Raw genomic sequence first — 24044 nt, forward strand, 5'->3', positions numbered from 1 at the left:
GGGAAAATAGCTTTGTCCCAGGTGCTTTCAGCCAGCTGTCCGTAGCAAGAGGTGACGCTGCACTAATGTAAACTCTAAGGACTGGCCAAGAAAACCTCAATTTACATCCACTGGGTAGATCCTGCTTCCTGGATTGACTCCAGTTGGTGTGAATTGTAGGATCTTCTTGTCCACGTTTCGGGTTTCTCTTAGTGCAGATGACTCTGCTTGCTGATGATTGAACGAGGGCTAATTGCAAATACAGACAAGGCCTGAGGTGATGTTCCAGATCTCCAGGATATGAGGTGTTGAGCACATTTTTGTGAAGCATCTTTACTCCCCGACCGATTGAGCTGCATTGGCGTTGGCTTTGGAGGGAGCCTCTGATCCCACATTCCCTGGCAGAAGACACTGCAATACAGGCTTGGCAGCAAAGGGTCGGGAGGGTGGGGAGGGCCAGCATCTCTTTCTTTATGAAATGGGGAAAAATTAAGGGGAAAAAAGTCCTCTTTTATTCTTTTAATACAGTTCCCAGCAGGAAGATCAGGATAGGAGGCTCCCGCTTGCTCCAGATTAAAGGAACCTGCAGTTTCCGGGTGAAGAAGGGGGGTTCCCTTTCCAGCATTCGCCGGGCCGGCAGCCTAAAGAGCACCAAGTTATCACGGCAGGACTCAGAGTCTGAGAATGAGGAGCTGCAGCTGTCCCACAGCAGGGACACTGTCACTGATATAGGTAACTTAGATGAGTGGGCGGAAAGGGAGGGGACAGCAGCCAGGACCCCCAGCTCTGGATGTGATGGCAGCAGAGCTAGAAATGACGAGAGATTCCCACCTCTGCAGGCTAGGAAAAACCTGGAGCTCTCCTGAGGGAGTGCCTTGGAACAGGGCCTGGGAGGAGCACGGTACGGATCCTGAGTGCAGTGTCCATTCAGCATGAGCTCTCAGAATGCTGCCCTGCCAGCTGAACCCCCGCTGTCTTTAGGGCAGGACACTCACCTGTGCATCTGCACATACACACCCCCCTAAGTCACAGGGTCCAGCAAATGCATGAGGTCATATGGATATATGATATTTTACTGTCCGTAGCAAGAGACTAGCTATATGTGTGTATATATATATATATAAACACATATATATTTAGGCATGTACTTCATATTCTGCGTTGGGTATGATGTTGTAGGCATGTCATGTGACATGTGAAACATGTATTCCTATATGCAGAACATAACATTCACATGCTGCATACTGTATTTCTACATGCTGGCATACGCATCTATTTTTGTGGTCTACAGCTGCTTTCCTTAGTATTTAAAACGTGGATGTCCATATATTTGTCCTCTGGAAACAAGATGTGCATCCTACTCTGTGAAATCCCCATCACAGTTGAGTTAAAGGGCTTCCCTTCACTGTGGGTGTTAACCAAAAATTGTGGCTACCTTTGGAGCTGAAATAACCTCCCAAGTTTAGCAGTTGTTTTTATGTTGCCCAAAAGATGCTTCTGCAGGAGAACATGGAGAGTGGGAGTGTCAATTCTTAGACAAGTTCACTTAAAGAAGAGAAAAAGGGTAAACCAAAAGTCATCTCCAGCCAACTCAGTGTCATTACTATTAGTTTTATAGGAGGCCCATGGAGGAGGGTGTGAAGTGGCTAGGGGAAACACAGGGGTCAGTGAAAGTCTCAGGGAAATCCATCCCCTGGCTGAGTTCTGAAGTCTTCTAGTGTGCTAGAATCAGGATTTTTTTCCCCTTTCATCCCCATGACAGTAGCAGTTTTTATGGGCAATTAGCAGGGACTTTGCCTGTTGGCATTTCCAGTTGGATGCCATTTCTGGTTGGATTTTTGAAGACATTTTTAACCACAGAGCCCAGTCAATGCAGATCACCAAACCAACCATTTGCAGCATCTGAATGGTGCGAAGAACTTGTTTGTGATGGTTTTAGATTATCCATTTCCCTTCCATTAAAGGCAAAATAAAATGGAGGGACAAATGTTTGCTACTGACAAGACACCTATGGGTCAAGTCCAGATAGTTGTTGTGAGCGTGAAGCCAGCACAAGCCTGGGGCGGGAGGTCCAAGTGCAGTCTTTGCAGTGTGACACACTCTGTGTACTCTCATCTGTTCCCACAAGGCTGGCCTGGCTTGCAGATGCTGTCCCTAGTCTTACAGCACACAGGGAGCAGCACAAACAGCAACCTTTTGGGTGTTTTTCTTTTGAAGAAGGGAGCCCCTGGAGCGCGAGCGAGCCCAGCATCGAGCATGAGGTTCTGAGCAACACGGGCATGGAGGAGAACTATCACCGCAACATGTCGTGGCTGCACGTAAGTACGGGGGCCAGCAGTGCTCTCAGGGATGGCACTGCCAGCAGGAAAGCCTTGTCTGGCAGTAACCAGCTCACAGTGTGTACTTTTCCCATACAGCATAAAGGATCTCAAGTGTAGGTAAGCTGCGACCTTTGGAAATTGAGTGTTTGCCATTTCTGAAATGGACTTCAATCTCCTTCTCTCTAGTTTTATGGGTTTTTTCTCCCTAGGTGTGCAGGGATAGCCATACTGCCTCTGCTGAAAAATACATTAGCTCAAGTAGAAATGTACCTTCTCTCCAGCAGGACCAGTAGTGTGTGTTTCAGGGAGAACCACAGAGTGTGCTGCAATGGCTGATGATGTCAAAGGTCAAAACCCTTTGGCTTTTGAGTTTTCTTTGGGCAGGACAGTTGTCAATACTGACTAGATAACTTGGGTTTTTCCCCACATACTTTATACAGACTGCCTTTAGCTGCCCTGTTCCTATGGGGTGTGGGCAAGAACAGGCTTAACCTAATACTTGGATGTCAGAAACAGTTCTTGATAGTTGTGGTTTTTAGTTGTCTTTTTTAGATGAGGCTGGCAGGGCAGGGAACTTGAATTCTGTGTCTTCCAATCTAGTACCTCAATGCCTGGACTGCCCTGCTTTCTACCAGTAATGCTCTAATGCTCTTGGCAGTGATTACACTCATTTGGAAATCCCAGTGTACTAAACTGAGTGTGTTAGACATATGTGTATGTATGAGATGCTGCATCACTAGAGGATAAGGGAATTTCCCTAGTAAGCAGCTTAAGGTAAATCATGGTGCCCTTGCTCAGTGTGGGAGGATGCATGAACTCATGACTTTTGAAGGAAACTCGAGATGTTTGTCCCACTTTACATGTGATCAGCTTGCATAGGAGAAAGGAAGATTCGAAAAATCACCTGGTACAGTGAATGACACACAAGTACCACTATTAAATTACAATGATTTTTTTTTCATTGGTTAGAAAGAAGGTGTGGGTAGATGGTCACTAAAACTACAGGCAAAACAAAAGCCTGCTTTACTTAGTTGTTACAAGCAAACAGCTCAAAAGGGTCACTGGTTCCAGTTGCTGTTGTGAAGGCACCAACATTTCCTTTACCTGTCCTTTAGGGAGCCTGGAGTGTGGTGTCCTCACTCTGTTACACTCATAGCAGCAATTTATAAGAGTGGACAGAGGCTGGTAGAAGCTTGCCAGTGCTGCTATACCATTTGCACATTGATAAAAATATTCAGTTATTCTTTATTGACCCCGACATGATTGGAGGCCAGAACAGGGTGGCAAACACAGGAAACATTGCACAGGTTTGTTTTAGATTAAGCTCCTGTCTTCTAATTTTTAGAAGCTTATGTATTTTAAGGTTGAGAATGATGTGGCAGCCTGGAGAGACAGCCAGCAGACTGCAGCTGCACAGACATAGGCACAGTGGGTGGAAAATTGGGACAGCTTCCTTCTGGTCATTCTGGGTACCTCTGCACTGGATTGTGGGGGAGGAGAAAGATTCATAAAGGCCTCTTAAGAGCTGCAGTGTGAATGGCTTGCAGCTGCCTGTGTGTTTTCCTCAGAGCACTAATAAGAGGCTGGGTTTGTGTGTAAGCTGAAAATCAGTGTACAAAGAGTGCTGGGTTGAGCTTTGCTCCTCTGGCATTTGAGTTACACCAGAGAGTGATCACTCGAGTGTAGACCTGCCAAGGCTGTCTTTAATTAAGTAGCTTAGGAGCTAACACCAGTGTTTCTGCAGCAAAGCAGAGCTCAGAATAGCTAAATTCCAAAATATTTACCTGATTTTTAGATAAATTTTACTATTCCTTGCTGCCATGGGGCAACACCAGAAATATCAACTGAGCCAGCTACCGTGGAGCTGGGCTGCATGGGTCTTACCCAGTGACAGTGAGGGAAGCAAACTGACACAGCTTACTTCTACTTGAGAGTATACTGAGATATTTCCCTTTGCACCCCTTGAAGGAAGCTAACCCCCAAATGTGGTGGGGTTGCAGCTTTAATAATAACTGGCAACTGATGGTTTCCAGCCCAAGCTCTCATCTCGGAATGGTGATAGCTTTTCTGCAAACTGAGAGGAGGCTGTTTTCCTCAGCCTTAACCTTGCCACCAGCTGGATATTCACATCTACAGCAGCTCTGTTTCTTTGCTTTGTTAGCACTAGTGTTTCTTTAGCCATGCCCAGCTAATTTGCAAACCTCTTGTAAGTATGAAGATCTACACAGACACACGAGCCTTTCTAAAGCTGTGTTGAGCTTCACACCTCCCTAGCCAGGCTGAGGAAAAGTTCGCTTGACTGTCCCAGCCCCTGCCTGTGTAACTCCATTTCCCACAGGTAACCGTTTTTTATGTTTATATTTCATTTCCAGGTGATGATCCTGCTGTGCAACCAGCAGAGTTTCATCTGCACGCACATTGACTACTGCCACCCGCACTGCTACCTGCACCACAGCCGCTCCTGCGCGCGCCTCGTGCGCGCCATCAAGCTGCTCTACGGGGACACGGCGGACTCCCTGAGGGAAAACAGCACTCTGAACAACGTGGCAAGAGGCAAAAAGCAAAAGGAGGTGAGTAGATGGGAAAAGCAGAGTGTTTTAGGAAGTGTCCAGGCATGTCGTTATTGCCATCGGAAACTGCCTGATGGCTCTTCCATGACAAAATGAATACAGCTTCTCCTAAGCTTAGCTTTGCTGTAAAAAAAACCAGAAATTAGGTCATTCAGCATTATGTAAAGAATGTAATCCTACTGATTGGGATCAATCTTAGTTGCTTATAAGGCCATTTTAAAAGCTTACAACCTGACTTCACTTTAAGTGTTCTTTTGTGGCCTCTACTTACTACCCTGTGGATTCTGTCTCTCTTTGTTAATGTTTTTTTCTTGTCTGTTAGTGAGAATCTCTCTTGAAATTCTTGTAAAATCTTCACAATTTCTTTCTTTTAGGTCTGAGCTCTCAGCTATTCCAAGAACTGTATACATTAGTCTTTAATGTTTGTCTCCTTTTTATAACGATTTCAGCAGGATAGTCAGACAACTTTGTGTCTTTTCATAGGTGAAAGTGTGCTTTTAACTTTGGTGGAAATATATTTCTGCTTTCAGGGAAGTGCCCACCCAGGCACCAACTGAATCATGTCAGCAGTTAAACCACAGCAGACAGACTATAGTTATCCTGAATAACTGTAATGGCCAGAGCCATTCAACTACGTTGCAGTAACAAAACGTTTGAAACATTTTTGAAAATAAAAGTGTTCGTGAAACTGTCATAAAGCTTTCAGTTGGGTAAAGAGGCCATCATCCGTGGCAGTGGCATATGAAGGAGAAAAATTTGTTGTTTCTTCATCAACCAGGAGATTGTTTGTTTCCTGTCAAGTTAGAAAATCGGAGGATATTTTCATGGAAGAAAGCACACAGGAGGTGAAACAGAAGCTGATGTTTCTGTTTTCCTGAAAACTGTAAACACCACATTTTTCCTCTAGCACAGAACAGCAGGAGTTATTTAGAAAGAGGGGCAGTCATTTCCTCTGCAGAAGGCAGGCAAGAGTAGCTGGTATGCTTCATGAAAGGTACCAAAAGAACTGTGCATTTCTGTGTCTTGTTTCATCTACAAGCTGGAATTGCAAGATAGAGATGTGCATTTCATCATACATTAAACCATCAAAGCATTTAAGAAACAGCAGGACAAAAGCATTTCAGAGGCAGTGAGGTCTCCTACAAACACGTGCAGGGTGTTTGCACAGACCTCACGTGCAGAGGGCAGTTGACAGTCTTTGCTTTCCTCATAGCCCAAGAAAGACAGGGAAGTGTGTCCAGAGAAGGGAACGGAGATGAGGAAGGGGCTGGAGCACCACGAGTGGCTGAGGGAGCTGGGGGAGCTCAGCCTGGAGAAAAGGAGGCTCAAGGGGACCTTTCTCAGTCTCCACAACTCTGACAGGAGGGTGCAGCCGGGTGGATGTAGAATTCTGCTCCCAGGAAACAAGGGACATGGTTGTGAGGAAATGGCCTCAGGTTGCACCAGGGGAGGTTCATGTTGAATATTAGGAAAAACTTCTCCTCTGAAAGGTTTGTCCAGCTCTGGCACAGGCTGCCCAGTGAGGCAGTGGAGTCATTGTCCCTGGAGGGCTCTAAAAAACATAAGGATCTGGCACTTGGGACATGATTTAGTGTGGACTTGGCAGCATTAGACTGCTGGTTTGACTCGATGGTCTTAGAGGTCTTTCCCCACATCAGTGATTGCATGTTTCTGAGAGAGTAATCACTCTGTACACTGAACACTTGCACTGGTAATTTTTTAGAGGGAAGCTGTGGACTTTTTGCCTCGCACCTACTGAACTAAATACATGAGCATGCCACCAGTGAAGATTACACAGAAAATATTCACATTCCTCACTTGGTTTACTGTCTTCTGCCTTGAGATTTTATTGGGAAAAGCATTGTAAAAAATAGAGGAAAATTGGGTATGTGTTGTCTCACTGATACTAGGCCTGCTGCCAGTAAAGAAGGAAGCTTTGTGCTACAGCTCTGGTACCAGATAGAAATGGTATATGGAAATTCCTCTTGTCCATAACCTCCTTCTCCACATTCTGAGAAATACAGATGTGAATGCCACTTTCTTTTTATTTCCTTCCAGTGCTCAGACAAGTCATGCTTGAGAACTCCTTCTCTTAAAAAGAGAGTGATTGATATCAACTTGGAAGGGAAGAAGGACTCTGGAATGCTAAAATACATCAGGAATCAGGTACTGCTCAGGCCATATGCTGGTTAAGGAGGCAGATATATAGGTGCCAGGTTAAAATGCAACAAGAGGGTAAATGTATATGGGTCTCCAAGCCCCTCTGAAGAACTGTTCCTGACTATCTATCAGTTCAACCCTACATCTTTTCCCAATCTGAGTAATACTAAATTGAAACTTCTTAAGGAAACAAAGACTCCTTTAAACATTTAGCTCCATTAAATCACCGTCTGCATCTCTGGCTTTCCATAGTGACATTTACACCAAAGCTGAGGATACAAAAAACCCAGAGAATTCTCAGATATGTTTAACTGCAGCCTAGTGGTTTACAGTATTCATTTTCTGTTCTTACTTGTTCAAGGTCCCTGAAAACCAACAGACTCTTCATAAGCCTGTTCTTAGTGAGAGTTTAATGGGCCTGTATTGCTGTTTGTGCACCACTTTGGGGGAGCCTGACTTTCCTTCTGTCCTCTCTTTTGGTTTTTTGGTAATGTGAGGAACAAGCAAAAGCCTCTAGGAGCTAGCTTGGAAACACTGCAGTTTTAGTGTAGGCTGAAAGCCACGGCCCCTCCGTGGAGCATTTTCAGAAAAGGATGAACCTCGAGGTTCTTGGTGGGTAATTCACAGCCCAAAAGCAGGGTGAGATCACCGTGTTGTTCCCTGTGGGTGGTTTGCAGGCTCAGCCCTGAGGCGCGGCTCGGTCTTTGCAGGTGATGAGCCTGTCCCCTGCCCCCCTGTCCCTGCTCATCAAGGCTGCCCCCATCCTCACCGAGGAGATGTACGGGGACATCCAGCCCGCGGCCTGGGAGCTCCTGCTCAGCGTGGACGAGCACATGGCCGGAGCAGCAGGTGAGAGCCAGGCCCCTCGGAGTGCCTGCTGTGCCTGCACACCCACAGCCCGCCACAGGGCTGGGCAGGCCTGTAGTGGAGGAATCTGAAGCCACCAGGGCTTTCTCGGGGGCTCTTTGGTTTCCTTGTGTGCTCTGTGGAAAACAGAAGGATCAGGAGGGCACTCTGTCTGAGGGCCTGGACGTGGGGGATGTTTGGAGAATATCAAAATGAGTATTTGTATTCAGTTGGGTTTGTGGGCAGAGGAAACAGTGATTCAGTCTGTGCAGAGTCTGCTAAAGCATTCTGTGTGTTGCCTCATGGAAATTTTAGCACCAGTTCAGAGCCCGTGCGAAAACTGACACAAGGAATGAGAGTGAAGCTGTCACAGCTCCTGTTCTGCTGTAAGGAAAAGTCTCATGTTGCTTTGCTCATTAAGTGCTGCTTTGCTATGGTACTATCTAAATTTTCCATTTCCATTTGGTTTTAGAGTGTACAGATGATTGCTGATCACACATTGCTGAGAGGCATCTTTAAGACAGGTGATTAGGACATCATATACCTGTGAAAGCAGTACTTTGAAATTCTGCACGTGGGATGAAATTTATTACAATAAAATATAAAATCATAGATGTTGTTGCAAAGTTGCTGCTATGAGCTTGGCTTTTCTCCCATGGGAATGATCTGGGTTCAGAGCTTATCCCTTGGCCTAAGGATGACTGACCTAATGAGCAGCTGTGAAAAAACAAACACAGTCAGGATGTGTCAGAAGAGGTATTCCATTAGTGAATCAAAGTATTAATGCTACATCTTCCTTCTTCCTCCTTTCCTGTAGGGAGGGTTAAAATCCATTTGAGGGTGGATAGCACTGTTTTTTAGTAGCAAGTGATTATAGCCCAAGCATAAATTGCATTCATCATTGCACTGAAAACCCTCAGTGTTGTTCTGCCGAGGCTGGATGGAAAGAATGCCTTATTAATGCACTACAGCACCATCTGCTGACCTCTCCCAGGGCTCTGCTCTTCATGGTTGCTTCAGAATGAACTCACACTTGTACATCTGTCCTACTAAGACCTGTTGCAGTTTGAGGAGGTTAGAGAGCAGAAGATGCTCTGAGCTGGTGAAACCTCGAGATCCCCGCAGGCTGTGAGCAGCACCAGGAGCCCAGGCAGTCAGAGAGCAGCCTTGTTTTCCTGCAGTGGTCACACTGCCCCCATGAGCACTGCCAGGGGCCTGGCACCTGCTGAATAAGCACTGAAGAAAACACAGTGGCAAATGTCTTCTTGCTGCTATGGAGGAACAGCCAGCAGATCCAGAGAAATTGTCTCCAGTGCTCTGCGGTGAGCTGCTGGTGACCAAAGCCATGGATTCTCTGACACCACTGAGCTACCACAGCAACCCTAATCCCTCTGCCTCTGTCTCCTGCAGTGCCCCTCAGACACCATCTGCATTGATTGGCCTCCATCAGTCTGTATTTTAATTAATGTCTGTTTATATTCAGGTATGAGCCATTGAAACAGCTACAGGTCAGCTCAGCCACTGTTAGAAATGGAGGTGGGGGCTTAGATAAGTCCCTGCCTTCTGCCCAGGACTCTGGCAGCAGGCAGTAGCTTTATTGGGGTGGCCAGCACCCCAAAACACCCTCTGACTCACAAGTTGTTTAATAATGGCTGATTTGATCTATTACAGAATAGATTATTTATTTAATAGACACAAAGTTAGCAGATACAAGACTTTAAACAGACTATTTACTACACAGAAAGAGCTGCTAGTAGATAACATACTGTGCCTGATAGAGGTACCTGTATTACAACTAGCAAAGGAACAGTGCAGCTGAAGATGCAGTGTACTTAGCACCCAGTTGATGATGGGGTGTATTCAGAACCTTTCCTCTCAATTCCCAGGGAAAGCAGCTGCAGAGTCACATCTGACCTTGCAGGAGAAGATCCCCTGTGTGTTCCAGGGAGTGTGTAGGAGACTTCTGTCTCTGCAGAAATTTGTGTGGTTTTGATAGATTTTAAAACTGTCAGTCAAGAATTTCTAGCTTATTTCCTCACATCTGCTTTTACACTCAGTTGTTTATTTGGAGTTCCACTCCTGGCACCTGGGGTAACTCCTGCTTGGCATTGGTCTGGCCTGAGACATCTCCTCACTTCATGGAGAGGGTGAAGAATGCCCAGAGCTCTGCACCAGATGCTGGATTGAGCAGATAAGCTTCCCTGGGGTACAGAGTGTCCTGCCTCAGCGACCATTCTGCTGTTGGGCATGGTCCTTTGTCTTGCTGTGTTTTCTCTTGGAGATAGATTGGGATCATTGCATGGAGCCCACTTAACTAAGAACTGCTTTTACCCGTGCAAATACCCAGGTGACTTCTACTGGGGCACTGCCTCCTGTTCCAGAGCTTCTGTTAAAGACAGAGTTTCTGTTAAACCAGCCTTGATTAATCAACACAGAAATCACTTAGAACTGAGATCTTTGAAAGCCAAACTCAATTAATCCCTTTACTTCAAGAGACGTTCTTATTTCAAACAAGTCACGGCTGAGAAGGTCAGAGGTGTACTTTATTTTAAAAAGCAGGTTTTCCAGAAGAATTTGCAAGCTTCAGCTGTAATGCCATGTGGCTCCAAAAGGTGGAATCACGTGTGCTTGGTTTCACAGAGCAATGCAGTTTTCTCTAGGCCTGGTGGATTGGTGATCCTATTTGTGGAGCCAAGATGGGGTTTCTTTTGGTTTGGGTTTGTACACCTGATGTTTTTCTTTGCCAAATAAGCACATTTTTGAGAACTAGAGGTGATCAGATGTTCCCTCCCTGCAGCTGCCATGTTCCTGCTGTGTGCTGTGAAGGTGCCAGAGGCTGTTTCTGACATGCTGATGTCCGAATTTCATCACCCAGAGACGGTGCAGAGGCTCAATGCCATTCTTAAATTTCACACACTCTGGAGGTTCAGGTATCAAGTGTGGCCAAGGATGGAAGAGGGAGCACAGCAGATCTTCAAGGTAGATAAGACCCAGTGAAGCTTAATGATAACATGTACAGCTTGCCTTGCGGGATAGATGTGTAATGACAGACTGCCATGAAATTTCTGAAACTCTGTTCAGGGAAAAAAGTTATTGTGTAAGTCTCACTAGTGGGGGAGGTGATATGAAGAAGTCCTGTTTAAAATAGGGAGAATAAAATGGGGACTCAGGTCAGGAGATACATCACAGAAGATGTATGTCAGAGATGGTGTTACAGTCCAGTGAGACACACAGGTGGGAAAATCTGGCAGAGTTCATTTGTGTCTTGAGTACTTCTGCTCATGTTTAATTAACAATACTGACAATAATAGTTTGCTGTAACAACACGTCTTTCATGGTCTTGTTTAGATTCCCCCTCCAAGTATAAACTTCACTCTGCCTTCTCCTGTACTGGGGATGCCGTCGGTGCCAATGTTTGACCCTCCCTGGGTCCCTCAGTGCAGTGGGAGTGTGCAGGACCCCATAAATGAAGATCAGTCGGTAAGCAGACATCCTGAGGGGAAGCACTGTTTATTCCTCTGTAGAGGTGTGTGGTAAGTTAAGCCAAAAGATGTGGATTAACCTCTGAGATTGTCTTTCCCAGCTGGGGAAAAAATCTAGTGTAGTCTGTGCAGGACACAGAATTTTCTACAGAAGCATCAGGCTTTTCTGTTTATTCACTGAGGTGCTGTACTGCACCTCGTATCTCTGTGACACTAGCTTAGATCTGAGGAGCACACAGCTGCTCTCTCTCCAAGAGAAGATTTTTCCAATAGGGATGAGTTAGTCTGCACTGGTTCATGTGGTGTCTCCTGGGAGGTTTGCACCAAAGCTTGTTGTAGGCTTATTGCCAGTAATTCTCCTGTGAATCTCTGTTCAGCCGGCACTGGTCTGATTTATTTTACAAACCGAGTTGCTGAACGTCACTGAGGTGAAGCCTTTGGCAGAAAATCCATGTGCATCTAAACTACCAGCTTCAGACTGGGTTTGTTCTCTTCCTCCCAACAGAAGTCCTTTTCTGCCCGAGCTGTGTCCCGTTCCCACCAGCGGGCTGAGCACATCCTGAAGAACCTGCAGCAGGAGGAGGAGAAGAAGCGCCTGGGCCGGGAAGCCAGTCTGATCACGGCCATCCCCATCACTCAGGAGGCCTGCTACGAGCCCTCCTGCACACCCAGCTCTGAGCAGGAGGAGGAAGGTGTGCTCTGGGACCAGGAGCTGCACTCCAGCCACCTGGGAGCATTTCCCACAAACACAGAGCACTGCTAAGGGTGGCCATGCCCAGGAAAGTTGATCTTTAGTGTGAGGAAGGTCCCAACCACGGCCATTTGTTGAAGAGTCCAAGTAATTGAGAAATAGGGTATTTGAAAATCAGTTAAAAAGAAGAGACAAAACCTCAGATATATTGAGTTCTTACTGGGTGATAAAGATACTGACCCCGTCTGCCCCAACTTCAGTGGAACTTGCCAGCATTTGACATCTCAAAGCTCCCAGTTTCTGGCAGGATTTAATACAAGAGAGTATGCAACACTAGGAATGAAATCTGTCTTTACTAACTTTTAACTCTTCAATAATTAAAGGGAGGAGGAATTGCTCTTTGGCAGTATCTGTCTTAGGATTAGGATGTACTGAGTTTTCTCTGGGGTTTTCTACCTTTATGGTGAGTAGTGGGGGTGCCCAGGTGAGCAGATCAAGCTCAGGACCAAACTTCCAGGCAGCCAAACAAGTCACAGTAAGCTTGGTCTGTGGGTGAGGAGTTTTGCTGGCCCAGGCTAGCAGAACACAAAAACCTCATTAAAGGCATTCCAAGGTATGTGCCATTAGGTGAGCAGAGGGTTGATGAGATCCAAGCATACGCTGGAAAAGCTGTGAGCAGAAATCCTAGCTCTTAAGAAAAACAAAGCACCAGCAACAATGATGGTGAGCAGTGAGTGGATGAAAAAAACTCCAGGGCCAGCTCTGTTACACTGTGATGCACCAGAGCACTGAACACTCTCATGGAGCAATGTTCTGCTGTTTCCCAAAGCATGAGCAAGTCACCTGTCTGACTGATCTTTACAGCTTTTAAATTGTGTCTGCTGAGTGTTACCTGACTTGACTTTCCAGTGTTCTGATTTGTTGGTAGTTGCTGTCCTTCAGAAACCTCCCCAAAGTCTGTGGGCTGGATCTGGATTGACATTTTGTGTTCTCTCTGTCAGTAGAAGAAGTTGCCAACCTGGCCTCGCGCCGCCTCTCCGTGAGCCCCTCGTGCACCTCCAGCACCTCTCACAGGAATTACTCCTTCCGCCGGGGCTCCGTGTGGTCAGTGCGCTCTGCAGTCAGTGCAGAAGGTGGGTGGCTTCACTTTGGGCTGTTCTCTCCTGGGATTTCATTCACTGGAAGCCTTCCCTGTTGACCCATAAAGCTCTGGCATTTCTTTTTGCCGAATATGTTCCCAAGCTTGAGCCACTTTATAATAAGTTACTGCCCTTCATCGTTTTTTTCTCTGCTGCTGTCACAACACTTTCTCTTGGCTCTGATGTTCTACTTGGAGAGTAGTGCTCTAGGGAGCACCCTAGCTGAAAAAAAAATAAAGGATTTTATCAAAAGGAACTGGACTGCCTTCAAGAAAAGAAATGTTAGTTGACAAATTGCATGTTTACAGTGAAAATTTCTTGATCAAGAAATTGGCTGGAGGCTCCATTTCCACCTGGAGACAGCAGCAAACCTGTGGTGCTTGTGCAGCGAGCAGCGTTCTGATCTTTGTTCTGTGTGCAGAGCCACTGACTCTGGTGTTTATCTGCCTGGTGTGTTCCCTGACCCGTGTTCCTCTCCCTGCCCAGACGAGGAGCACACCACGGAGCACACCCCGAACCACCACGTGCCGCAGCCGCCGCAGGCCGTGTTTCCAGCGTGCATCTGCGCGGCCGTGCTGCCCATCGTCCACCTGATGGAGGACGGAGAGGTCCGCGAGGACGGAGTGGCTGGTACTGACCCGCACTGAGCTTCAAGAACCTGCTTCAAACCTGTTATCTTTGTAGAGCTTTTCCCTTTTGTTGTCTACATAATTTGTGTTTGGCTTTGAGGGGCTTTTGCCTTTTCAGGCAAAAGAAAAGCCCCTAATTCAAAAGAAATACTGAGAAGCTGATAAAAGTCTAGTGGGGGGATACAAGGATGGTAAGAGGCCTAACACCAGTGTTCTTTGAGGAGTAATTGTGGAAGCTGGGCTTGTTTGGTGTGACTCAGAGGAAACAAGTAGTTAGAAGAACACTTAGATGTTACAACTTGGGCAGTTCAGTGTAGAAAGTGTGAAGGAAGTTAATGACCCTAATTTCTGTGATTCTCCATGCACAGGGGTTGTCAAGCCCTGGCTAGTCACAGCTATGTTAACATACGTAGGTGACAGTCCTGCTCCAAGCAGGGCTTGGACTGAAGACCTCTGGAGATCTATCCCCACTCATATTTTCTCGCTCCTATGTCAAGCAGAAAGCCACCTGTACACAGCCTGAACATTTTGGCTATGGTCTATGATGTCTTTGCAAATCAATAGTACATTTCCTTGTATTTGTTTTCTCAAAAGTGTTAATACATGGTAGACTGCTCTGCTTCCTTCATCTCTCGCTCATCATGTCAGCTAGTTGTGCATTTAAGTTCCTGTTACATTTTTTATTCAGTTTTAGCTGTTACAGCCAGCCCTCTAAACAATGTATGTGTGGTTTTGTGATCAGCAGCTGAGTACTGAAAACAAAATCATGAATAATTCTGTGCTGTTGTTAACCTTCAGATGATTGCAATTATTTGCATCTCAGGGAGCTAATCATCAACACAATTCCCTGCTGGCTAATACTGTTCACCAATACCAGATAAAATCACTCAAGGAATCACCATGAAATTGAACTTATGTGCATGAACAAAAAAAAAGTACCTGACTTTCTCTCAGTTGCTGGGTTTTGTCCATCTGCAGTTAGGAATCCAGGCAGTTATTTCTTTATCATTCTTTACCAGTCGTGAAGTGCTTCCTGTCATATCATGAGTAGTTAGGGAAGGCTCAAACGTTAGACCTGTTTATTATTAGTGGGATCACTGTCCTGGTCAGCAGGAATTCTAGTGCATCAAATGGGGTCTAGGGTGTTCCAGTATAAAATACGACAGAGGAAGGTAGGAGACTAGGAATGTTTTTTAAATATAACAGTTTATGGCTTTGCTGAAAGGCAGTTCTGTCCTGGTTTCCTCTCTCTCTCGCAGTGAGCGCTGTTGCTCAGCAGGTCCTGTGGAACTGCCTGATCGAGGACCCCTCCACGGTTCTGCGCCACTTCCTTGAGAAGCTCACCATCAGCAACAGACAGGTACCCATGCCTGTCCCCAGGGTGTCACAGCCCCTGGGGCAGGGGCACAGCTCGCAGTGCAGCTCGCAGCGCAGCTCGCAGCACAGCTCACAGCACAGCTCACAGCGCAGCTCACAGCACAGCTCACAGCACAGCTCTCAGCTCACAGCACAGCTCACAGCGCAGCTCACAGCACAGCTCACAGCTCACAGCACAGCTCTCAGCGCAGCTCTCAGCGCAGCTCTCAGCGCAGCTCACAGCACAGCTCACAGCGCAGCTCTCAGCACAGCTCACAGCACAGCTCACAGCACAGCTCTCAGCTCACAGCGCAGCTCTCAGCGCAGCTCACAGCTCACAGCGCAGCTCACAGCACAGCCACCTCGTGGGCTCCACTGCAGAAGGGCATTTGCTGTTACAGTGCAGCGTGTCACCGTTTGGCTTCAGTCTTTGTGCACTGCTGTGAACGGGACACAGCTGATTGTCACCACTGAGCTTTGAGCAGCTCTTAGTGAACGGGGCACGGGAACTACTGCCTGCACTCAGGCCACTCTGTTGAGATTCTCTGGAGGATGGGCTGGCACTGTGTCTCTGTGGCTCATTAGACTGCTTCCAAGAGCATGGCTGAGGTTTATGGGAGAGAAGCAAACTGCTTCTGATGGTGCAGAAGGCAGGGAGACTCTCCCTGTCACTTTCTCAATTGCATATTGGTGTATGATATTAGTATCACTGGCCTCAGCTTTCAAACCACTACCTAAGAGCTGACTCTAAAATGGATACTAAACCTGAGAAATGTCAGGAAAGGCTGTCCTTTTGGTTCTTTAGCAAGCAGATATTCATGGACTTACTGTTGCTGAGACTCCTCAGCAATCGCCCACAAAGCTTTTATTTGTGGTCAGGAGGTCACGTCTGTTTCCTAGAATATCCCATACTTAGATATCCCATACTTAGATATCCCATACTTAGATATCACATATTTCCAGCCCCTCCACCACTGGCAGGGATGCCTTTTACTACACTGGGCTTCTCAACCCCCCTTTGAATCTACCTTTAGACAATTCCAGGGATGGGGCATCCACAACATCTCTGGTTGGAGAGGTTGTTTGTTCAGTGCCTCTGAGAAGAAATCAGTGATCTGCCCAGCCTCAGAGGTTTCTGAGCCATTGCAGTCTGTTGTTTCACCATCTCTTCACAGGCCTACTGTGACCACAAGTATAGAACACAGAGAACAGGGGTGTTTCCCTGGAAGTTACCACCAGGTGTATCCCTGGCATGGATTGTCCTGTGCTTACCCCTGCCTGACACTGGCTCAAATGTGCTGTGGGGTGAGAGGCTAAGGGCCACAGAGGACATTTGTGATACCATCTGTCTCTCTTCAGCTGAGAATGACATTCTGTCCCTTCTATAATCCCTTCATACCGTGAGAGACAAAGCTGAAAAGGGGACAGTGGAAAAATTGGAAGAAACCAAAGCAAGAAAGGACAGCAGGGGGAAATCTGTTCTTCACTTCCTGGTGGGAAGAAAAAACTTTCACTTTTCTTCCAGGATGAGCTGATGTATATGCTAAGGAAGCTTTTGTTGAACATTGGAGACTTTCCTGCCCAGACGTCTCATATCCTGTTTAACTACTTGGTGAGTAGCTTGTGGGCCCACTGGGCAGCCCAGAATCTCTCCTCTGTCTTTATATGTGCAATAATTGCACTTAATTTTCTTATACAGCTCATACTTGCTCGAGGTTGTGGGTGCAAGTCACCAGGCTTGCACTAGCCTTTCTGGCCTTCTGGGGAGAGGAAGGAGAACCTTTCTCTTTTTATTAAACCCCTGAGCAACCTGAACACGTCACGGATTTCTGAACTGAACCTTGGCCAGGGAGTTAAAGACAATTAGAACAGTCCTGGCTCCAGAAACCTTGAATTATTTCACTTAATTTGGGTTCAGAAAGTGCTCTGCTGATAGACAGTCCTCTTGGAGCAAATCTAGTGGCATCTTTCAAGATTGTGGACAAATGTGGTAGGCAGGAGGTGAAGCAGACAAGGTGTGTGCTTCCCCAGGGAGCTGTCTGTAGTTTGTCTACATGGCAGCCCTTCACATGGCAGCCCTTCAGAGTAGAAAGAATGGGTAGTCTCTAACTGCAGCCATTCTCCCTTTTCCTCATCTGCACTGGTGCTTAAGGCTGTACTGCAAGAGTACATTTTGCCCCCAGTCCTCGTGATCTCTAGAAAAAGGAAGAATATTGCAGGCAGATTGATTTTTTATATGTATAAAATTTCAGGATGGAAGTTTAATGAGTTTATCCCTCTGAATGAAGGCAGATAGACCAGCAGTGTTATCTGTGTTTATACAATGCTCTGCATAGTTAAAGGAGTGTGTACAACCAGACATTCCTCTCACTTATTACCTGCAGGTAGGACTGATCATGTATTTTGTACGGACGCCATGTGAGTGGGGCATGGATGCCATTTCTGCCACTCTCACCTTCCTTTGGGAAGTGGTGGGTTACGTTGAAGGCCTCTTCTTCAAGGATCTCAAACAGACCATGAAGAAGGAGCAGTGTGAAGTGAAGCTGCTGGTGACTGCCTCAATGCCAGGTATGAGAAATTAGGCTTTAAATCTCCCTCACTTCCAAGTTTCTAGCCCACTTTACCACAAAGAAGATACATAGAACTGGGTAAGAATGAGACCTGTTACAAATGGCTGGGTATTTTAAGGCAGTTTTCCTTATGTTGAGTATTCAGTCAGCAAATTCTCCTGCTGATTCCTTGGGATTCAAAACACCACTTTAAGAGCTCTAAAAGAAGCAAAGAGAAAGTGAATTGGAACAGTATTTTAACACAGAGCTTTGTGCCAGTTGGGCTGTGAAAGGCTGGCAGGAGCACCACTGTAAAACTCTTCCATTCAGACTCTGGGCACCATGAGTCAGACAAGAGAGATCTTGCTGATAAACAGGTTTGACCTTTTGTATGTGTTTCTTCCTCAGAGCTGACAGTTGCTGCTAAAGCCAGCTTACCCTTTAGGAACAGGATTTAATTTCTCATTAAACTGTGGAAGTGTGAGAATATGTTAAGGCTATTTAATTGTTCCAGACAGGATTTGCATAGTCTGTCTGCCTGTCTAGGAATGAATTTCAAGTACCACTCCTGCTCCAGGGGCAGTCTCTTGAAATTGAGTTAATTAAAGAGGCCAGGGAGAATGCAATGACTTTTCTTCCTCTAGGCACAAAAACCCTTGTTGTGCATGGACAGAACGAGTGTGACATCCCAACGCAGTTGCCAGTCCACGAGGACACCCAGTTTGAGGCTCTTCTGAAGGTAGGAGTGAGTTTCTGGGCTGGACAAACCGCAGACATTGACCTGCCATAGCCGTGTGCCAGCAGTTCATTCTGCACGATCGTCCTGTTCCAGTGTCAGGGGAGGGAAATTCTGCTCACAGGCAGCTCTGTGAGGGGAGCTGGTGCAATAAACAGGATCCCGCGTTCAAGGGTGTTAGAACTGCTCTGAACTCACAGAAAGCACAAACCTCACAAATGCAGCCGCATTTGGGGACACTGCAGCATGTTGAGTATTTGCTGTATACTTTTGATGAATACACAGATCATTTAGATGTTTGGTTTTATCAACGCTAGAGACGAGAGATTGATCAAGATCAGAGTGAAAATGGTGGTTCAGCAGCCACAACAATATTTTGGTGTCCAGGAGCTATGCAGTCACTTTCTGCCAAAAAATTCCTGGATGGTTTTAATTGAGCCATGTAGGAAACAGACCTGTAACAGCCTCCAGCTGGTCTGACTATGCTGGATTTGACTGGGAATCAAATCCCAGTGTTCTGAAGGGTCAGAACTTCAGTGTCTCTGAATATCACCTATCCCTAAATCTTGATAAATACCCAGGGCCATATGGCTCATACAGACAGACAAACATGTGATGTGAAGACGTCAAGATGAGTAACACCAGGCTTCAGGGTTGTGATGTCAGCATGCCTGGATTATCACAAACACACTCAGGTACTTCATGATGAAATAAATAAATAAATAATTAAAGCCACAAGAGTGTGCCAATCTGACTGAGGTGTACATGCTTCTTTCTTTATAGATTATTATTATTAGATGGATATTCTTCTTTTGGATGTTGTGATATTTGTACAGAAAGTAACAGGATATTTTGATTTCTTTCTTTTCAGGAGTGTTTGGAGTTTTTTAACATACCTGAAACTCAGTCTTCTCATTATTTTTTAATGGATAAGCGTTGGAATCTCATTCATTACAACAAGGTAAGGCAAAGATCAAGTCCATGTAACTTTGTTTTTTTGACTTTTCATCTGGCTCCTTTTTACACATCAGGGTTATCTAAAGGAGAACAAACATCCTATCAATAGATTTCTGTCCTGTGGGCATCACATCTTTAGTTGTGTGTGGTGTAAGATTGGAATCTGAGGGAAGAGGGAAGAGGCAGAAGACAAGGATGTCTAGTTTTCTTAGAAGAGATCACACTTCTCTTCTATTTGTGCTCTTTCGTGATGCCTGACAATGTCTGAAAGCCCGTGCCCTTCAGAAAGAGCTGAAGGGCCCTTTTTTTCCTTTCTGTTGAGTGATGCCATAGTGATTACACTTGTTTAAAATACACTTCTTTTCCTTTCCTGGCAGACCTACGTCCGTGATATTTATCCTTTCCGGAGGTCAGTTTCTCCCCAGCTCAACCTGGTGCAGATGCACCCAGAAAAGGGCCAAGAGCTCATCCAGAAACAGGTAAATTACTCTCACTAAATACCCCTACCCAGAAACAAACCCTGAAGAAAAAAAAAATCCTTTTTTCCCTTTTAAAGGCTTTCCCTCATGCTGCATGCAGATCAAGAGCTTTGCTGGGGAAGTAGTAATCAGTGTGAAATCTGTCTTGAAGACATACATACATAATGTACATTATTGCAGGAAGATTGGAGTGGGATGTGCATTCCCCCCTCCTCTACTCTGTCCAGCCAGTTTCCTTCAGGTGGATCATCTTGCAGAAAATTTAAAAAAGGATCTGTGTGAATGTGCCTAAACATTATGAATTTGTTATTAACAGCTGTATTTTTGTAGCCAAAAGCCACCTATTGTAGTTGTGTTCTTACTGAGAGTAGGAAAATATCATCAGGAGTGGTTATAGAAGGCTGCTGAGCTACTAGCAGCTCAAATCATGGAAAATGAAGTCGATGCTGTCTCATATGTGCGTGGCACAGAATAGGACAATATTTTGTGTGCTGCACCTGTCATAGAAAGTCAATAAAAATCTGAAATTACTTGGGATCTACTTGGTTGCTTCTCTAACAGAAATTACTCTGGTTCTAGGAGATGTCCCACAAATAAGTGAATTTAATACACCCTACAGGATCCAAAAATATTTAAATGGAAAACATCCAGCTTCAGCAAAGAAAGCACCACTGTAATAACCACCCACTGAGCAGCAATCCATGGAAAAGTTCTTTTTTTGTTGATAGATTGAGTGCACTCCAGAGCAAGGTGGTCCCAGCAGGGCAGGACCTGTGAGCCTGAGCTTTGTCACGTGTGAAACCACACGCTTCAGGTTTTGGTTTTGGCTTCATCCCAGGAGCTATGAGCTGTCTCCAAACTGCTTCCAAAGACAGTTGCTTCTGGAACTAAATATCACTCTGCCTTAGTGGTTACTTTTGGCATTAAAATAGAATATCTAGCCTGGCTGGTCCTGCCAGTCCCAAGTTCAAAGGAGGCTGGTAGAATGGAATTTGGTATCCCAATTGATGCAAAGTGGAAGGGATAATCTGAAGTCCAGCAAGGCTTTGCTCCTTTTCGGTAGCGCAGAATATGGTCTGCTGTTTCCTTGAAATGATAGAAATTCTTGAATTTCTTTTGAAATTATATACTTTCTATGGCCAGATGTCAGCCAGCCTTATCCCAGAAGGTAAACAGCAACTCCAACTTCTTGTTGACTATAGTCTAAGGCCTTGAAGAGAAGAAATACAAACATGTGGCTTTCAGCTTGGAGCTGGTTTCTCTGACCACCTTGGGGCTTACATTAATCTGCAGAAAAACCCATGGCAAAGTTGAAAATCGTTCTGCAACCACCTAGGGTCCTCCAGAGGACTGAAATAGAAAATGCTGTTAGAGCCACTTTTGCAAACACAATCCATCTCTGCAGACCTGGGCTGGAGAACACAGATTCTATGGAGAGGGTGCAGTGAGTTTCACCGTGGTGCTGTGAGCCGTGGGTGCAGCATCCCTGCGATCAGAGAGGGCCGCAGGGATGAACCTGGCCAAGGGCACGTGCATTTTGAGGAGCTTTTGGGTTGTGTTGATCCGGATCCTGTGCCCGTTCCCTGCCAGGTGTTCACGCGGAAGCTGGAGGAGGTGGGGCGCGTGCTGTTCCTGATCTCGCTGACGCAGAAGATCCCTGCAGCACACAAGCAGTCCCACGTGTCCATGCTGCAGGAGGACCTGCTGCGCCTGCCCTCCTTCCCCCGCAGCGCCGTGGACGCCGAGTTCTCGCTCTTCAGCGACCCCCAGGGTAGGAGCCCCTGCCACCACAGGGCACAGAGGGTTTCAGGGAGTGCCTCAGAGACACACGGGCTTGCAGCTTTTCTGGAAGCTCTTCTGGAAACAGCTTTCCCTGTATCCTAGGGAAACCCATACAGAACTGTTGGCTGGATGCAGAGCAGCACAAAGGGCTTCACTGCTAGAATTCTCCAGGCAAGGCTACTTGCTTTGGACCTAAATGAGAATGAGTTTTAATTGAGGGCTAAAACTGTGCATGAGACTACCTATAAAGGATTGCTCAAAGTCCTTTACCCTCTGCTTCGAGGAAGCAGCCGACATCCAGTGAAGAGTGGGCAAAATCTGCAGCAGGGTAACAGAAAGAGTCCACGTGCAAACTTTTCTCTGAATGTAAAGCAGGGTTTCCAGCCTGATGTTCAATAGGTTAAATAGGCCGTTGTTGCACAGTGGCAAGTTCTCTAGCAGCCCTAAAGGCACTTGATTTCAGAAGCATTATTGCATTATTGTAGCTCTGCATCAGTTTCCTGTAATGCATGGGACACCTGGAACATGCAAAATGAGCATAAATCTGCACAGCCTCTGTGTGAGGCAGATGATGCATGCACAAGCTCAGATCTTCCACTCAATAAGGGAAGAGTGTCCAACCAGCAGATCACTGAACTGTGTGATATTTATAATTCTTCATCTTCGTACTGATGCTTTCGGTTGAAGTTTGCTCAAGCCCTGTGGGCACTTACAGAAACACAGGATGGGTGACATAATTTTAAAAAGGCAGAAGGATGGTCGTTGTTGTTCTGTGCAGTGAGGAGAGGCTGGCTGTGTGGACAGAGCTGACTGCTGTTGCTGTGGATTGCTCTTCTCTCCTGCAGCTGGGAAGGAGCTCTTTGGTCTGGACACCCTTCAGAAGAGCCTGTGGATTAAGCTGCTGGAGGAGATGTTCCTGGGCATGCCCAGCGAGTTCCCGTGGGGGGACGAGATCATGCTGTTCCTGAACGTGTTCAACGGGGCGCTGATCCTGCACCCCGAGGACAGCGCGCTGCTGCGGCAGTACGCCGCCACCGTCATCAACACGGCCGTGCACTTCAACCACCTCTTCTCCCTCAGTGGCTACCAGTGGGTGCTGCCCAGCATGCTGCAGGTGAGCCATGCCCTGCAGGAATCCCGGGAACGCTGCTGTGTCCCGCTGGCACAGAGCACTGTCACATTGTCCCTTTCTGACCAGACACAGCGCTCCTGAGAGGCCTTGCAAAGGCCTTTAGTCCATTTTCAGTCTCATGAGGGGGGTGAGACGGTGCAGATGTTACAGTTCACACCATCACAATCAGAAACTGAACTATTTCCTAATTACAATGCACTAAGTGTTTTTTGGCCTGTCAGCTTTTGCCACACAGTGCTCCTAAAGCTTTTCAGCCAATCATCTAAAATACCCCTCATAGGTCCTACTACAACACATCTTTCACAGTTCTATTTCTCCAAAACATCTGGTCTATTTGCAAGTCATAATTTGAAATTTGTTTCTAGTTCAGCTTCTCTCTCGACTGACTTCTCTCTCAACAACTTCTCCCTCTGTCCTATTCCATGGCCTTTTTAAGCCAGCATATTTTATCTCAGAGTTTGCATACAGGTGCATGCTGTGTGAGCCTTCTGTCAGGCTTTGACAATTCTCTACAAATCGATTCCCCATATTTCCCCCTCTTTCTTGAACAGAAAAAAATTTCTTTGATGGCCTTGTTCGTCAAGTGTCGTACACAGTGAAGTACATAAGGCACTGTAACTAATATTGTCACTATAACAATTAATACATAATATTTTACACAGCTCCTTTAGCTGAGGTGCAAAGCTCTAGCCTTCAAACAAGTCGTCTAACCATGATCCATCGTCTATTTTAATTTGATTTGCCAAACCTCTCTATTTTTTGAAGCTGTTTGTGGATGGACTCTGAAGTTTCAGACAAATTCAAATTAGCTTTCTATTTCCTTCTTGAGTAAATTTTTAAATTTTTGGTTCTCCTTTGTCTTAAGTAAAGAAATGTCTGTTTTCCTTTCTCTGTACTTCACACAGAAATGGAAAATTCCTAGACAATTTCAGGACCTTGGGCATCTCTCCATGATTTTTACTTCAGGGATGGCTGAAGTTTGGGAAATACTTGAAATATCTGGGTTTGCTACTTGCTAATTGACACTAAATTATATTCACTTGTTAAGTATGAAAATAACTCAAAACATTTATGAAAAACTTTGTTGTCTTTTCGTATGAATGATGATCAATATTGGAAGTGCCAGAGGTGGATTTTCTCTTCACTTTGAGATGAACAAGTGGGCCTCTTTTCCTGCTGATTCTTGAAAAAAAATCAGCTACTGAAAATGAAGTTTAAAAACCAGTTCCTTTACAC

At 45.9% G+C, this 24044-nt stretch overlaps 1 protein-coding gene across 3 annotated transcripts in view; it reads left to right on the forward strand.

Moving 5' to 3' along the window:
• The window catches only part of UNC80 (unc-80 homolog, NALCN channel complex subunit), a 119469-nt gene that overhangs the window by 58529 nt on the left and 36896 nt on the right, over positions 1-24044 (forward strand). For 2 of the 3 annotated variants that reach the window (XM_063400155.1, XM_063400156.1), the window contains exons 27-43: positions 2197-2297; positions 4673-4870; positions 6929-7036; positions 7741-7879; positions 10674-10855; positions 11225-11356; positions 11864-12050; positions 13051-13182; positions 13675-13818; positions 15077-15177; positions 16699-16785; positions 17558-17741; positions 18367-18461; positions 19330-19419; positions 19793-19894; positions 21485-21665; positions 22522-22790. In XM_063400155.1, coding sequence (XP_063256225.1) covers positions 2197-2297; positions 4673-4870; positions 6929-7036; positions 7741-7879; positions 10674-10855; positions 11225-11356; positions 11864-12050; positions 13051-13182; positions 13675-13818; positions 15077-15177; positions 16699-16785; positions 17558-17741; positions 18367-18461; positions 19330-19419; positions 19793-19894; positions 21485-21665; positions 22522-22790 — 2432 coding nt within the window. Of the gene's footprint in view, positions 1-507; positions 712-2196; positions 2298-4672; positions 4871-6928; positions 7037-7740; positions 7880-10673; positions 10856-11224; positions 11357-11863; positions 12051-13050; positions 13183-13674; positions 13819-15076; positions 15178-16698; positions 16786-17557; positions 17742-18366; positions 18462-19329; positions 19420-19792; positions 19895-21484; positions 21666-22521; positions 22791-24044 lie in introns of all 3 variants that reach the window. The other variant, XM_063400154.1, reaches the window with a different exon arrangement.

This window comes from Prinia subflava, chromosome 6 (genome assembly GCF_021018805.1).
Source record: "Prinia subflava isolate CZ2003 ecotype Zambia chromosome 6, Cam_Psub_1.2, whole genome shotgun sequence".
Classification (NCBI taxonomy): domain Eukaryota; kingdom Metazoa; phylum Chordata; class Aves; order Passeriformes; family Cisticolidae; genus Prinia; species Prinia subflava.